The sequence below is a fragment of the Emydura macquarii genome, unplaced genomic scaffold, assembly GCF_026122565.2.
Source record: "Emydura macquarii macquarii isolate MOO-44397 ecotype Brisbane River unplaced genomic scaffold, CSIRO-AGI_Emac_v2 contig_2676, whole genome shotgun sequence".
Lineage (NCBI taxonomy): Eukaryota > Metazoa > Chordata > Testudines > Chelidae > Emydura > Emydura macquarii.
In genome coordinates, this window is record NW_027132813.1 from 3,660,020 (window position 1) to 3,675,620 (window position 15,601).

At 38.8% G+C, this 15,601-nt stretch overlaps 1 protein-coding gene across 2 annotated transcripts in view; it reads right to left on the bottom strand.

The window, feature by feature from the left end:
* Positions 1–865: 865 nt before the first annotated feature.
* Positions 866–15,601, bottom strand: part of KIF6 (kinesin family member 6) — a 272,771-nt gene continuing 258,035 nt past the window's right edge. The window contains exons 18-22 of one of the 2 annotated variants that reach the window (XM_067564771.1): positions 15,161–15,296; positions 13,087–13,181; positions 7,536–7,631; positions 4,984–5,090; positions 866–2,276 (exon numbers count right to left, since the gene is read on the bottom strand). In XM_067564771.1, coding sequence (XP_067420872.1) covers positions 2,260–2,276; positions 4,984–5,090; positions 7,536–7,631; positions 13,087–13,181; positions 15,161–15,296 — 451 coding nt within the window. In that variant the 3' untranslated portion in view covers positions 866–2,259. Of the gene's footprint in view, positions 2,277–4,983; positions 5,171–7,535; positions 7,632–13,086; positions 13,182–15,160; positions 15,297–15,601 lie in introns of those variants that run through there. The other variant, XM_067564772.1, reaches the window with a different exon arrangement.

Consider the following 15,601-nt stretch of genomic DNA (forward strand, 5'->3'; position numbering starts at 1 on the left):
GATCTCATACTATTCTGTAAATTGGGAGTAACTCTGCTGAAATCACACAGACATAAAACTTGTGTGAAATCAGACTCAGGACCATAGTATTTTGGATCAGGTGAACTGATAGATCTTTTTTCTATCTCTGCTTTCTATGATTACACAACAACATCAAAACAGAATAATACATATGAAATCATCAAGTGACAGTGTCACACAAGATCACGTCAGGACAATGAAGGGACAAATCTCTTAGTTTGTTAATTGAAGGAAGTTGACAGATGTGTGTAAGTCTCAGAAGAAATGAACAATTTTCCTAATGCTTCTTTCCTGATAACATCCAAGGTTTAGTCATTGCAATGGAGATTTTACTGATAACAGGAAGAGGTAGCCATGTAACTGAACAGCAGAACTAGGCTTTCAACTTTGGCATTCAGGTTCACGTCCAATGACCTTGCTATTTTAAGTGACCTCAGTTTGGTGGCCCTCTGGACTCAATGTTGCCATATTAACTTTAATTCAGCAGGACTGACACACTCTGCTCGAGAGGCCCTGCAGAGGAACAGCTTGTGGAATGCATTCTCTAACATAGTGTTCCCACACTGTGATCCACGGCGAACAAGATGCTGGCTCTCCTCTTTGTATTCAGCTGTTACAGTGCTTCTACAAGCCCACCAGGAACCAATAACGGGGTAGAGACCCCATCCACTTCCAGCAGCCAGAATGGGGTATGTTTGTGTGTTTAGAGTAACACTCCCAGGAAGATGAGGGATAAGGATCCTTGCAGAAAAAAGAGTTTTTGGGGTTCTCCACTGCAGGAAGAATTGTAGCTCTTCTGCTATAAGTGACCAACCCTCAAAACCTCTCTTGCTAGATGATGATGACTTGCCCCAAAATAACCATAGACCCAACCCCCACTTCAGCAGATGCTTGCTAAATTCTGTGTAAAACATACTGATTTCTGTGGCACCCATGCTGATTTTTGCAGTAAACTGAAATGCATGGAAATACATTGCTTTATTTAATAATATATTACATTATTGATCGTATTTTAATTGTTAATTTGAAGAAAAACTGTGGCTCTGCGTACATTCCAATTCATTGCATGCTGCTGCATAATTTTCAGTTGCTGCAAAACTTAGTACCAACAAGCTGAAGTTTATGCCCTAAGGAATAGATGGCTTCTGCCAATGAAGTTATCTGTATTTTGTACATGAACTACCACGAGCTTCCAGATTTCATCACTGCAAGTTGATCAACAGCATGAACCATGGTGGTTTTGGTCTGAAACTACGTACATTTTGGAAAATTTAACAAAAATGTGTGTTTTAGATTTGCTTGAATCTGAAACTCAAAGTGAGACACAGGGTTGTGAAGTGGTGTTCTACAAAGAACAGTATTTGCAACAAAACATTAAAATCTTACATTTACATTTTCATATTTTGTTTGGGTTCTGTAAAAATTGCCTTGATTTCATGTTATACCTGCAAACTGTCACTGTTTCTTTTTTAAAATCTGGACATTTTGGGGACTACACATTTTTACATTAAATTTAATGTATCCAAGTGAAAGACCTAAAATTTCTGGAAACTTTGATTTATGAAATTTCACTTCAGTGCAGATCAGTTTTCATATTATAATATGTGACTCAAAATTTCAGGCATTTTGTATGAAAACTGTCTTTCTCAACAAAAAAACAAAACAAAACAAAAAAATGATGTGCTGGCATCCGTGAATGGTCCTGAATAAAACTGCTAAATTTCATGACCCAAATATTTACTATTTTTGCACAGCACAACCATAGAACCTCCTGTACCAAACCCAACAACACTTTGTACAAACACCTGTGGACAAAACTGCTGAATTTCACGTGACTATATTCATACGTTTCCAAAGTACAATCATCAAAAGAGAAAAAATTGTATCAGCAGCAAAGAAATGTTCAAGTTACAGTAGTGATGGAAAAGTGCTAACTAATTAAAAAAAAGTGCTAGCTAATTGTGATGTTTCCAAAATAACCATCAAATTCCCAATATACAAAAAAAGCTTTTTCTCCCGTCTAGTTGCTTCAGTTTTGCTTGATCTCTGTCCATCCGGAAATACAATTGCATATGTTTGATATGCAGAAGTCATTAATTTTTTCTCAGTCAAGCTGCAGACTCATAGTGGCCAGTTGTTCTTGGTTCTTAAAGAGACAAGGTGGAGGAAGAGAAGAGATTTTTTTAATAGCCCATTTTTCTTCATTTACAGAGAGAGTATTGGAGTGCAACAAGAAATTCATTTGTTTCCCAAGCCTGAAAGGAGATAAGGATATTGTTAATCAGATCGTAATTCAAGACATTGTCATCAATTTTAAATCAATGGCTACTCCATAGACAAAAACAGATGCAGGGCAAGGAAAGGTTTGAATCCAAGAGTTTTAGGACAGCATATTGTTGGCCTCCAACTGCTTTCACGTCTCTACTGCAATAATGAAGGGTGGAACAAATGTTTATACTCACAGAGCAGCCCTTTGTAAGTAACTTTACTAGCTCCACGTGTCAAGAACAATAGTATTAGCAACCCCAGTAAGCTACTCCAAGGCGGCTTGATGAACAGAGAGAGATCCAAATGAGTGTAATGTACTGCATGTGTGCCTGCTTTAATTAATGTAATGCCATTGTTTGTAATAGCAATGATCTGTGAGAACCTAGCTAATCTCCCCCTGGAACCCCCCAAAGAGGCCATTTTCCACTGTATTACTTTCATTAAGGATGTTGTGCATTCCCACGCTGATGCTTTTTCTATTTATGAAACTTATTTTCCACACCATTGGCCTCTGCACACATTTTATCCTCTATTCAGCTAATACAAAGTAGAGCTTTTGATGTGTTTCTAGGCTACTGATATCATGGAACAGTTTCAAAGGGTCAGGGTCATTGAAGGAAGGGACAGGAAGTATGTTGACCTGATCTAGGCCTTGATTTGGCTCAGACAGTGTTTTCTGCTGGAGTCACCTGTAGGGATTTCCCATAAAGAAAACCAAGCTCCATGAGTAAAATGGAACAGCCTTGTAGAAAGTACCACCATGGAAAAGAGCTCAAATGTTTACAGAATGGATAAGCCTAAAAACCTTTGGACTCATTGGGTGGGCAGGATGGTATAGTGGATAGAGCACTGTGCAGGGACTCAGGACAACTGTATTCCATCTCTGGTTCTGCTTTTAGCCTGCTGGGTGACCTTGGGCAAGTCATTTCACCACCCTGTGACTCAGTTTCCCCATTTCTAAAAGGGGAATAATGATACTGATTTTCTTTGTAATGTGCTTGAGATTTCAGAGCTGGGTATTATTATTGTCCCTTTTCCCCAAACACCTGATTTAAGCAAATCCATCTTCCTCCTCCTGTCTACTCAGCTTCCTCTGAACTTTACCTGAGATTTCTTTACCTAACAAGCCTTGCTCTGGGTCCTCTCCTTTTTCTTTGCCCTGGACCCAGCTGCTCTCAAAATCTTCTATTTGTTAAATCCACAAACAGTCCCTGCAACAGTCACTACCATTGTCTACTGCCTTTAGCCTGAATGTAGGTGTGATTAGGACTTCCTTTGCATTGGGAAGCACTGCTGGTGAAGGTCAGGAGAAGCAATACAGAACAGAGACAGCAGGATCATAAGACAAGGGGCTCTCAAAAAGCTGGGTGTGCATCTGTGGGATGAGGAGAACTGAAAACATTTAGGGCCAAATCCTTTCCTGGATACTAAAGGCGTGCTGGGTGAGAAGTGAACAGAAGCCTCCACCTAGCATTTGAAGGAGAGCTCAGAGAGGGACCCATCTATGGCACCTGGTGGACAATCTGCTGGACTTTGCCAGGCCCCACCTCTCCAGTGTATATACTATGATGTGCAGTGCTCACTAGGTTGCATGCTTCTCCTGTAAGCCACACTACACATTCTGAGTCACCCTACCCCGCGCTGCCAGACTGACTTTAATAAGCATTGTGCAGGTGGTACCACACTCGTCTCCAAATTGTTTATAACTGAACTTTAGCCATTTAAAATGTGTTGACTATCCTCTATTCTGCAGGAGTATCTTTCAGGCATACGTGGACCTAAAACTTAGTTTATCAGCTTTGCTAATGCGTAGCCTTCTTTGAGATCCACATATGATGCTGCGTGATGATCTACAGACAAATAACAAGCAGGTTAGGAAAGGCAGCTGCTAGATTCATTCTTGATGTGATTTCAGAGAGGATTTCATGACAAATTGTGCCCTTGTCATGCAAAGTTCATTTTTTGTATGTTATAAATGGGATGAATCTTGGACCTTCTAAAAGCCTTAGATGTTTGTTTTAAATGCTGCTTTTTTCTGCAGCCTGGCTCCTAGATGAGCTGCCTACAAATTCAACTTAATAACATCTCCAGAAGAAACTTGACAACCGCCTTACTAAATTAAGACAAAATGGAACCCAAAGCCTGAGTGTGCTGAGTGTTTGCTTTGGATGGATGTAAGGTGGCTGGATTTGCAGCCTGTGTGTGTTTACCTGACAGTTATTCCTGATAAGCAGAGTGATATTAAAGCACCACTCTATGATAACGCTAACACCATCTGCCAGGTGCTGATAGCTTGCAGAGTAATGCTGTCATCAGCACTTGAGTGGTGATGGAAAGTTATTGCTTCAGTAATCACTGCTGCTGTCATTTTCTCTCTAATTTGTTACTGTCATTAAAAACTGCTGTAAAAAAAAAAAAAAAAAAAAAAAAAGAGAAGAAACGTATGTCTTTATTTTGATGAATTACTTCCAGGCCACCTCTGGATGACACTGCTGTGTGTTTAGTGCCTTCTACCTACTGCAGTTTTATTTACTCACTCTGTAGAGTGAAATTGACTGTCCATCTATGCCTATTCTTACCCTCTGATTTAGTGACAAATACCCATAGGGGATTTATATTAGCTTTGATATATTCTGGATTCACACTGCTGTATCAGAGAGCTCAGTTTGGCCTAGTACATTTAGCAGAGTTTACCTTTCTTCTGCATGAGATTCTGTCTGGCTTTCATGAAAGCCAGAATGTCAGCATCTGTCTGGCTGTCTCCAGTGAGGGGGATAGATGAACTTGAACTCTGTGAGGTCCTGAAATAAGAAAGGATATTCAGGGACTCAGCTGAGTAAGCAGATTGATTCTATGTTCTCTATTCCCTTCTCCTTTTTTTCTGTTTGAAAAAAAAGATAGATTTAAGGGATTTCTCCTCAGGCTGGGTTGGCAGAAGCCAGCCTAAGTTACAGCAGAACCAAGGCCATAGCGTTTTAACTTTCTGATCTGTATACGCTTTAAAAATACACCTCTATTCCCACAACCCTAACAAACTGCAGCCTGTTTAGTTATTACACACCCTCCCCTCACACACAAAGAGTTAAAAAAATTTAATGTCACCCCACAGAAAGTTACTGTCAAGCAGAACTAAATAATGCAACAAGGTTACTAAAGAAATGATGTGTGTATCTATGCAATGTGATTCTTTGCTGCAGAAACAACGCTGCTGTTTGCATTGGACAAATGTGTTACATCTTTGCCTCTTAGAGGCAAGCTGAGTGAGCATTCCATGGAGTGGTTCTTGGAATAGCATGTCAGCATGGATATACATGTAGAACTAGACTGGATCATAAGATGTTCATGGCATTTGCCAGCAGCCACTGCAACCAGGACAAGTCTAGGGGATAAATGTCTTTTTGCCTATTTAAGTCCCAATCCTGCATTGAGTCCCTATGCCCATGTAGTTAAGCCAAAGCCTTACATTATACATTTTTTGACACACAGACCATGGGTCAGATCCTCAGCTTGCATAAAATGGCATAGCTGCACTGATGTCAATTTACAGTTGAGGATTTGGCCCCATGTCTTCAGATCAGTCTATAAATGAACTGGTACCATAATAAATAGTAGTAATACTAACAATTTCCAAATAGAAACTGTCATAATCAAAGCACAATAGAGAATATGGAGAGGAATCATGATTATATAAACATTCTACTTTTTAAAAAAACCTCTTTTCTAATTTTGGTTGTCTCTACTGCACCTAAGTAACTATTATGACAGAATATAATCTTGTCTTATATAGAACAGATGTCTGATATGCACGTCTATGTGCTGCTAATTAAGTTTTTAGTTGGTCAGCAGTGATCTGCTGGCACAGAACCAAGATGGCAATTGTACAGAAATTGTTATAAACTCCAAAAAATGTCTATTTTTATCTAATTAACACGGATTTTCTAAAACTCCAAACTTAGGTTGATCTCTCTTGTAGCTGTTAGAGGAGACATCTCTATAAAAGCTCTGAGGACTGAGCAAAAACTGAGGACCTAAGGAGAGAGTCATATATTTTTAGTTAAAGAAGTAGATTACAACATACTTTGTCACATGAAAGTCAACCTCCTCCTTTATGACCAGGAGTTACTGTTGTGCAGCATCTCATGGGTTCAGCTGCAGGCCATCAAGCAGCCATGATCAAGAAATTATTCAGTACAGTATAGTAAGTAATTCATATAAAAGTTAACTTTTTTGTACCTTCTGCTGAATAATGATTAGCAGCAGTATTAACAGTGAAAAATGCACAGTACATAAGAGCAGGTGCTGCCTAACTTCCATTTTAATCTGTTTTTCTTTCTGTCTGTCTCACACACACAAACACATTTCTGAAACACTGATCTTTTGGGAAGAAATTTGCCATGCTTTGCTTCTGTCCCAAAAATGGATTATTTTGGAAAATTTGAGGGAAATACCTTCTGCTATTTTTCCTATTGCAAATAAAAAATAAATAAAAATTAAATTCTAACCACATCTTCTTAGCTATGGCTACAGCAAGAAATAGCTTAAGTGTTAAACTTGAAGCACAGCATGGTTATGTCTAGTTTAAAGGGGGGGAAATGAACATTAAAAAAAAGTGATTAAAAAAATCTCAGTAGCCTCTGCTAACAAATTCATTGAGGCATAAGACATATATGCCTTCTGTGAGAAAACAATACAAATTCTCATTGCCCAGCTTGACAGACAGAGGGGCTGCTGTTTTCTGGTTGTTACTGGGATAATTTTCACAAGGGAGATTGTGAATGTCTTAAGGAAATACACACAGCAAAATCCTACCTAAAAATTCTGCTTTAGCACCTGTGCCAGGAGAAAATCATGGGAGTGAAAAATAGTGTGGATCTCTTGATTTTAGGGTCTCTGCATCCTGCAATTGTCAACAAATTCTAAGATCCCCATTTAAAAAACAAAAGAATACAGAAGGAGCCTTTTTATGTTGTGATGGTATAGATTTCACAATATGAACCAGCAGAAAACTGCCTCCAGCCAAAGAGGAAGTGCACGAAAGTTGGGGAACCACCTCTCCCCCTCTGTCAATATGGGTGCAAGTGAGGGGAGAGACTAGCCTTTAATTACGAATTCAGATTCAAAATTAGCGACATCAGTATGTTGCTAAGAGACAGGGAGGGATGCCTCTGGAACATTCAGGATTCTAATGAACTGGAGACAACATGCAGCCTACCTTAACCTCTGAATGGCATGGACATGCTCCCTACCTTGCAGCTGAAGCTGAATTGCTGAGCCTGCTCAAGTTGTTTTTCCTACCAGGATCTTCACTGGGGTTGACTCCACTGGTATTGGTACCTGAAAAACTGGAGTTGGAAAATGAAGGGGTAATTAAGAATTTGTGTAGCGGAAACTTCTGGATACATCTGAAATGACTACAATGAAGCTGGTTTTTAGAATGTATTTGTTTTAACTACAAAACCACCTCTTGCTTACAGGAAGAAGAGGAATTTTCCATCCAGTTTATGTAATGATGGCACTTGCACAGGGAATGTAGCCCCAAAAAGGCACTCATAGGACTTAACGTTTAGAGTAACAAATCAGGTGGTAAAGAATCTGCCTACAGAAGACAATGCACCATTTCACTTTCTATGCAGGAGTTTTAATTTAATGATGGCGCATTTTGTTGTATTTTAGAAATACGTTTTGTGAACTTTTTTACTCTCTAAATTAATACTAAGCCAAATGCTGAGGCCCTATCTCAGTTTCTACTCAGTCTTTACTCAGGCAAAATTATGATTGAAATCAAAGGGGGACTGAATAAAAACTGAGTGAGGACCTATGGTTCTAGCTTGTTGATCATAGCTATACTTATTGCAAACAGGTATAGCACATTCTGCCCCTGGAGAAATGACATTATCAAGGAATCTCTCAAGTAGGAAGGCAAATTTCTGTCATGGGATTTCAACTTCCCCTTGTCCAGCAGCTCTTTTCTGTGTTTACGGGGTTAGGTTTTACAGCAGTATTTCTTATGCCAATACTAAGAGAGAATTACAACATGGAATTATTCAGGAGCAGTAGGTTTCCGCTAGGGGGTGGGATTGGTGTATTCCTGCTTTTTTAATCCTGCAGTAGTTCATTCACTTTGGCTTATGAATTGATGTTTCTGGCAGAGAATTTGAAAAAGGAAAGAAATTTATTACAAATATTTTACTGTGTTACATCGTGCCAGCTTCAGTCTTGCAGAATATACTGTGCCCAAGAGTGTAAGTTGTTTTCAAATGAGCAGCTCATAGATTACAGGGTTGAACATTTCTCTTTAACTCCTGAAGTCCTATACCATTTGTTTCTGCTTAACTGCACTGAAATGACACTTACTTTAAATTAATTAAATACAAAACATGGTTTTCAATTAATGTTTAATACTTCATGCTTAGCTCACCGTATTATGGCTGGGTATTACAAGGGCCTCAAGAGAATGGGTAATGTGTGACATACTATTACTGTGATTCAATAACTACGCACAAAGAAATTCTGCTTTTCTTCAGAACTATCAGATGAATACAGGACTTCACATCTTGAGTAAAATTTTCAAAAACATCTAAGTGACTTAGAAGGTTAAGTCCCACTTTCAAATGTGACTTAGGCAATTAGGAGTCATTCCCTGGACTTTCAGGTAGAATTAGGCTTCTAAATTCCTAAGTCACTTTTGAAAATGGAATTTAGGCTCCTATATCAGTTAGGTACTTTTGAAAGTTGTTCCCTATAGTTTTCACTCTGAACATATCTGAGGGGTTTTTTTATTAGAAAAGTATCAACCTCCTCCTTTCTGACAGGGGCTTGGGTGGCACTGACAGGCCAAACTCCTGATTTCAAGTCTTGTGAGTTCAGGACTTCTGTGAAGTTGGATGGAGCAAGGCATTCTATGTAGAGTGGGCAAAATATCTGCAGCATAATTCAAACTGCTTGAAATTTGAACATTTTTATATTTGGTTATAAAATCAAAAGTGGCTTTAGTGTTGTGGGTGTTTTTCTGCCAAACATTTAGATCTCAAATGGAACTTCAAGCAAAATTATTGCCAAAAGGCCTGTCGACAGGGGGGGAACAAGAGGGGCAATTACCCAGGGGCCTGGCAATTTAAAAGAGCCTGGGTGGATGGAAGGATAAATATGTATCTCCTCCCCTCCACACCCCCGTCCTCGTTCTAGGCCCCCGCTGCTCACACTCTCCTAACCAACTGAGCTTATTTATTATGAACCATGCAGGTTCCTGGGCTGTGACAGGTTCATCAGTAATCTCCCTGGGGAGTTCAAGGAACCTGGGAAGCTGAGTAGCAGATATCGCCTGCTCAGCCGCCCAGGAATCTGCACGGCACATAATAAATAAGTAAAAACTTCTGGCGGAAGCCCACTCAGACCTCAGCCATCCCTTTCTAGGAGAGTCATTGACTGTTCTGCCCTGGGGCTCAGAAATACTGTTGAGGGGCCTGATTGCCAATGTGAAAATCAAGGAAATTTCATTAACTGAGGATTTTTTCCACAGAGACAAAGTGGATGAGGTAACATCTTTTACTGGACCAACTTCTGTTGATGACAGAGACAAGCTTTCAAACTTACACAGAGTTCTTCCACAGACACATTACAATGTCCACAAAAGTTCAGAAAAACGTGACATTTCAAGGGCATGAAAAATGGGTAAAATGCTACAAAAATGTTGTGAAAATATTTCCCCAGTTTCACACAATGTTAATATAGCAAGTGACTCCTGCAACCCAGGGAAAGAAATGTGAAGACAACAGCTGGCAAGAAGTCATCAGAGAATGTGCAGGACCTGAGAATATTTCCTGTGGAATGTAAAGTGAGAGTAGGGGGCCTCAGGGAGGGAGCTGGAGAGCTAAAGTGTCTATTGAGGTCAAAGAGAAGGATTTTGATCTCCAGGGAGTCTGTTGGGGTTGGAGAAAGGGAGTTGGGTGCAGTGAAAGAGATTGGATAAGGTTAAGAGAGAAAGATTTGATTGAACTGTAAACAAAAGAGGAGATAGAAATGAGAGACGGGAACCCTCCAGAGTTTCTGAGAAGATTTGTATAAAGTATGCAAAATTTTCTAGACTCGATGTGAATGCAATACGTGAACAGTTCCATCCTTCACTAGTTAATCTAAATATTCATTGAGGGAATAAAGTTGAAAATACAAGAATCTGATAAACTTCTTAAATAAAAATCAGTGTGAGAGAGGGATCAGGGAATGGCCAGCCACCAGCATGAATAGAATATTATCCTTGTGTTTTGGAGTGGAGCAGCCAAGGAGTGCTGATCCAGAACTGTACAATTTAACATGTTTTATAGAGTTTGCAGGATGCCACAGAAACATATATATACACACACACAATTGCAATTAAGTCACAGCTTTATGCTGATGATAGTGTGGATAAGTGGGTGCATTCTCTTTGGAAATTTCATCAGTTATATTTTTTAGTAAAATAGTCAACTTTATTATGTATTTCATATTGCTCCATCCTTCACACTATATTTTCACTCTGGGTTTGTTGAGATATTCATGGAACATTTTCAGTCTGAAATGTAGAGATGATCAACCTTTCTCTTTTCTCTCCCTATTGCATAATTTTTCATCATTGTGACTAAATTAATTTCCTTCGAATGGACTGGATTTGCTGCTTCTAACAGCATCATATGACACTCGTTATTTTAGATTACTGTTTATGATCAGAAAAGGTAATAAAATATTCAAAACTACCTAGCATGAAGCCTTGTCCCAAGAATGGCAAGGCAAGCAAGTTTGGATTTGAAATGAATGTTTCTGGTTAAGCCTCTAGAAAATGTAGGTTATAAATTTCAGCTCTCTGAAATACATCAGGGATGGTAATATGATTAAGGCAACACTAGTTCACCTGTGTAAGAGAGCACTTTTCCTATAGGAAGGTAAATCCCACTGAGGATGACGTGTGTGTGTATATATTAAACAAACCCCAAGTACTAAATCCAATCCTGCTGCCACTGAAATCAATGGGAGTATTGCTATTCACTTTAGTGGAAGCAAGAGCAAGCCTGTGGTTTTGGGTCTTTAAGGCCTGATGCTGTGAGGTTCTAAGTGGCCTTGCTCAGCACTTCACAGAATTGAGCCCTTAGTAACATGGAATAGTTTTGGCTGGGTTGCTAAGGGCTTAAACACGGTTTTATTTAAAGGAAGATACATATTTGGCCATAAACTGGTTGATTTTGTCCTTTGAAGCCTAACAAGGATTATCTAGCTCTTCTTTTACTTAAGTTATAAACTGACCTGATACATCATCATGTATTATTTGAGGATATCACTTCTCTTTCCATAACCTGATCATCTCTGATACCTCTAATCTATGGTATTCTCAACTGCCAGAACAGCCATTGCATAAATTAAGTATTTTATTAGTCTAAAATGTTTGCAAAATGAGTAAAGTGTACCATGAACCATAACAATCAACATAAACTGTGCATTACAGACTTGTAAGATGACCAAAGGGTTTTCTTAGAATGAATATGTAGATTTTGAGAAAGGTTACCTTAGCCAAATCCCTGAGTTGTATCCTTGGTTTGTGCAATATGCCAAGACAGACATTCCATTACTTCGAATACTGAGGTCTGCATTTGCCTCTATTCAAGAAGCAAGTCTGAATGGTTTTACTGCATGCTTATTCTGTCAGTGATAATCTTACATTTCTGACATGTAGCCCATTAAGTTTTAGATCTCATGTCCTTCCAACACATCTTCTAACTGAATTCCCCCTTGGAAATGGTATTTATACTGATCTACATACATCATTACATGGTATATAATTCATGTCAGTTTCCACTATTGTGACTAGTCTGCCTGATGGGCGATGATGGTAGTATGAATTTATAGGAAAATATTGCCAGTTTCTGGGTGTAATGGGTAACAAAAGGCCATCCGTGAACCAGTACTATGTAACAGAGAGGGAAAGTTATATCCAAGGTCTCATCCAACATAATGATGTGAATTAATAAGTAAAGTTACTGAGTGTATTGTGTTCCAGGGAATCCTCGGGCAATGAACATTCTGTTATTCTATATTCTTAACCTGTGTGAAACTGGAATTTTTCCCTCTAAAATGTTAATGCCTTAAACAGGTTCAAAAGAGCAAAAATACCTTTTCATGCACAGTGGGATGTTAAATCTGCAGCTTCCCCTCACAATAAAAGAGCTGTGTTCTATTTATGTGTGCATACACTGAAAATGTACCTGTGTGAAACTGGTTTAAAAAGCTTAACATAAAATAAGATTAACTCTCCATGAAACTGTGAGTAAAGAAGGATAACAGTGGACTTCAAGGTCACTGCAAGAGTAATGTCAAAGATTAAATTAGATACGGGAAAACAATATTACAACTGAACTGACTCCCCACAGAACATCACATCAGTTCAAGGTCTTTGTCCTTATCTTCAAAGTGCTTAATGATATAGGCCTAGGATATATAAAAATCACCTAAAATTCCAGGACAAGGGCCATGGTAAACAGCTAAACCAGGCACAATGGAACTGTCTAATGTAAGAGTACAATTTGTTTGTGGCAGAGAAATCACCCTAAGTACTCTTGCAAATAATAAGTGAAAGATAAAATATTTTTGTATCTATTTGTCCATCAATCCATCAGTTCATTCCAGCACAGTACATAAATACCAGGTGAGATACAATTTTTACTAAACTATTTTCCATAGAAAATGTTTGTAACCTAAAGAAGCTCCAATGAATGCTGTTATCAGCTGCATAAAATGGTGGCTGCATAAAGGCAAGAAAAACATTCAGCCCACCTGTTAGTATATAGATGTTGCTGGGATTCAAGGGACTGGGGGGAAGCCCTCAAAGCACTTGCTGAATTGCTCACTGGTAGTTTCTTTTGCTGGTCCTAAAGAAAGAGAAACATGCAAGGTAGGATTTTTAAAAACATTCAACATATGCCTAACTGTGCTCCCATTGAAATCAATGGGAGTTTTATTTTTGACTGCAGTGGTAATCTTCAGTGCTTTTGAGAATCACAGCCAGGGTCTAGTATCCACACAATGCTTTCCAATTCAGCTGCATCCTCCTGCTGATCTTATCATTGGCACAAGAACTCCTGTAGGCGTTACGAGAAAGTGTTTAGGATTGGGTTAAGAATTTATGAGCTCAGGTTTCAGGTTTTTAAAATGTATCAGCAGGTGTTGGCTGACTTGAGTTATTTAAAGTACTTAGATCTATAGCTAGGTCAAGGTTCAAGGTATCAAAGTAAATTATTTAGTCCAGATTTCTAAATCTTCCATTGATGCATCGTGAATGGCTGATCTTGGGCCTCTCCTGTGGACAGACACAGAAGACATCCTCCAATAGGTACAAGGATTATACATCACAACTCTCTGAAAGGCTGTGTTTGCAGACAGCAGGGCTATTGATTCCCCTCCCCACTGCCACCCACACACTTAAAATGTCTTGAGTTGACATGTATTTTGCCACCAAAACTTGCAATTAAGCTAGTTAAATTGCCTGATGCCATATCAAGATAACAAGTTCATGCAAGTTATGCAGTATATTCAATAATTTCTTTGTAATGTTTTCATAAAACTACAGTTTTGTTATTAATATGGGTTTTTGGAACAAAAAGAAACATTGGCTGAATATGTTAAAATTTTATTTACTAATAGTTTTTTACTCAAGGAATAAACTTTGTCTTCCACATAGCCACATAATATACGGATTCCTTGGACTCCACATCCCTTTTAATATAGGCTCACATGTTATCATTGCTGTGATGTGCTATGAAGTTACTTATGCCATGCAGACATGATCTCAAATGTTTGGGGATGATCTTCACTAGCAGACATGAGGCTCCCTTCCAAAATGTTATTGCCACCAGCATCTATATCTTAGTGAAATCCTGCAAGGAAAGACTTTTAGAGAAGTGCAATGAGCAAGGCCATGAGAATGATATCTCTTGTGATGTTTTTTGCCTTTGTGATATCTCTTGTGATTGCAAAGCCCTGTATCTTAGCCTGTATCACTGTGAGACAAACTTCTTACATATTATGTTAAAGTAAACCTATTTAGTTTGTTATAACTATAGTTATTAAATAGACCTCTGCTTCTATGGATTTCCTAAAATTGGCTACTCTATCAATTATGGAAGCTGACTAGAGAGGTAAGAGCTACTCTGGCATTCTGAACTGAGAACAGGTGAACCATAGGGGAGCTTAGGAGTTCTGTGGGGTTACAGGAGTCATCAGAACCAGGGGAGGTTGGCCTTTGGGATGTACTACTCGTGGTGGCTGCCATCTTCCAAAACCCATGAGCAGTAAGAGATAAGCTGGCTCTAAGTCTCCAGTCACTTTACATTCTTTAAAATTCATTGGAATCCAATGGATCACTCCAATGTACTCAGTATACTGGTGAACAACTTCCTGAGTACGTCTTTCACCATCTCGGAACAGGTTGGGTGCAATAGATGTCACCAAGATCTTTCAATTCAATTTGAAATTCCTCAGATTAGCATTTCTGAAGTAAAATGTTTGAAAAAAAGTCAAAGGAAATTGAAACATGATTAACATGTATTATTTCTGAGTTAATTTTTATGTGAAAATGACTTCTTTGGAAGATGTTTAAGAGCATGCCAAACTTGGCACACAATGGGGGAAAAGGGCTTTATAGTTTTTTGACTGGCACTAGTTTTACACTAGTGTAACTCTGTTGGTGTCAGCAGAGCTATTTCTGATTTACACCAGAGTGAGAGGGAGGAAATCAGGCCCAGAATTTCAGCCTTAATTGACTCCTTCCTATCTAGTCAACAGTTTCTTTAGGCAACAAGTGCAGATTTAATTTTGCATTTGCATAATATTGAAAGCGATACTCTGATACCTGCAGATTCAATGCCTCCTCTGACCACCAGACTTCAAAGTCTTTTTGCAGCTTCACCTTGGCTTTTTCCATAAGAAGCTGCAAGTGTTCAATCTCTATCTTCAGCACTTTCAAGCGATTGAACATCGTTTTATAACTGCAGTGAGAAAGAAGAAGAAAGTTTTTTCAGAACAAAGAAGTTTTGTCTTTGGCTCTGGGAAAACATGCTGACAGATCATTAATGTAGTTTATGCTACCCAGGGCAGTTACAAACCCTGAACTTCAAAACAATTTCTCAAAACCAGGGATGAGGGAGCATCTCATATTTTGTTAGGGCTTCTATGGGCAGCAGATACAAAAAAACCAACCCTGGCAAATCATTTATTGCTCCTGAAACAGCCACTGGAGCAAATAACAGATGGATAAGTACGTTGTCTTGGTAGCACTGCCAGATTAGGACCA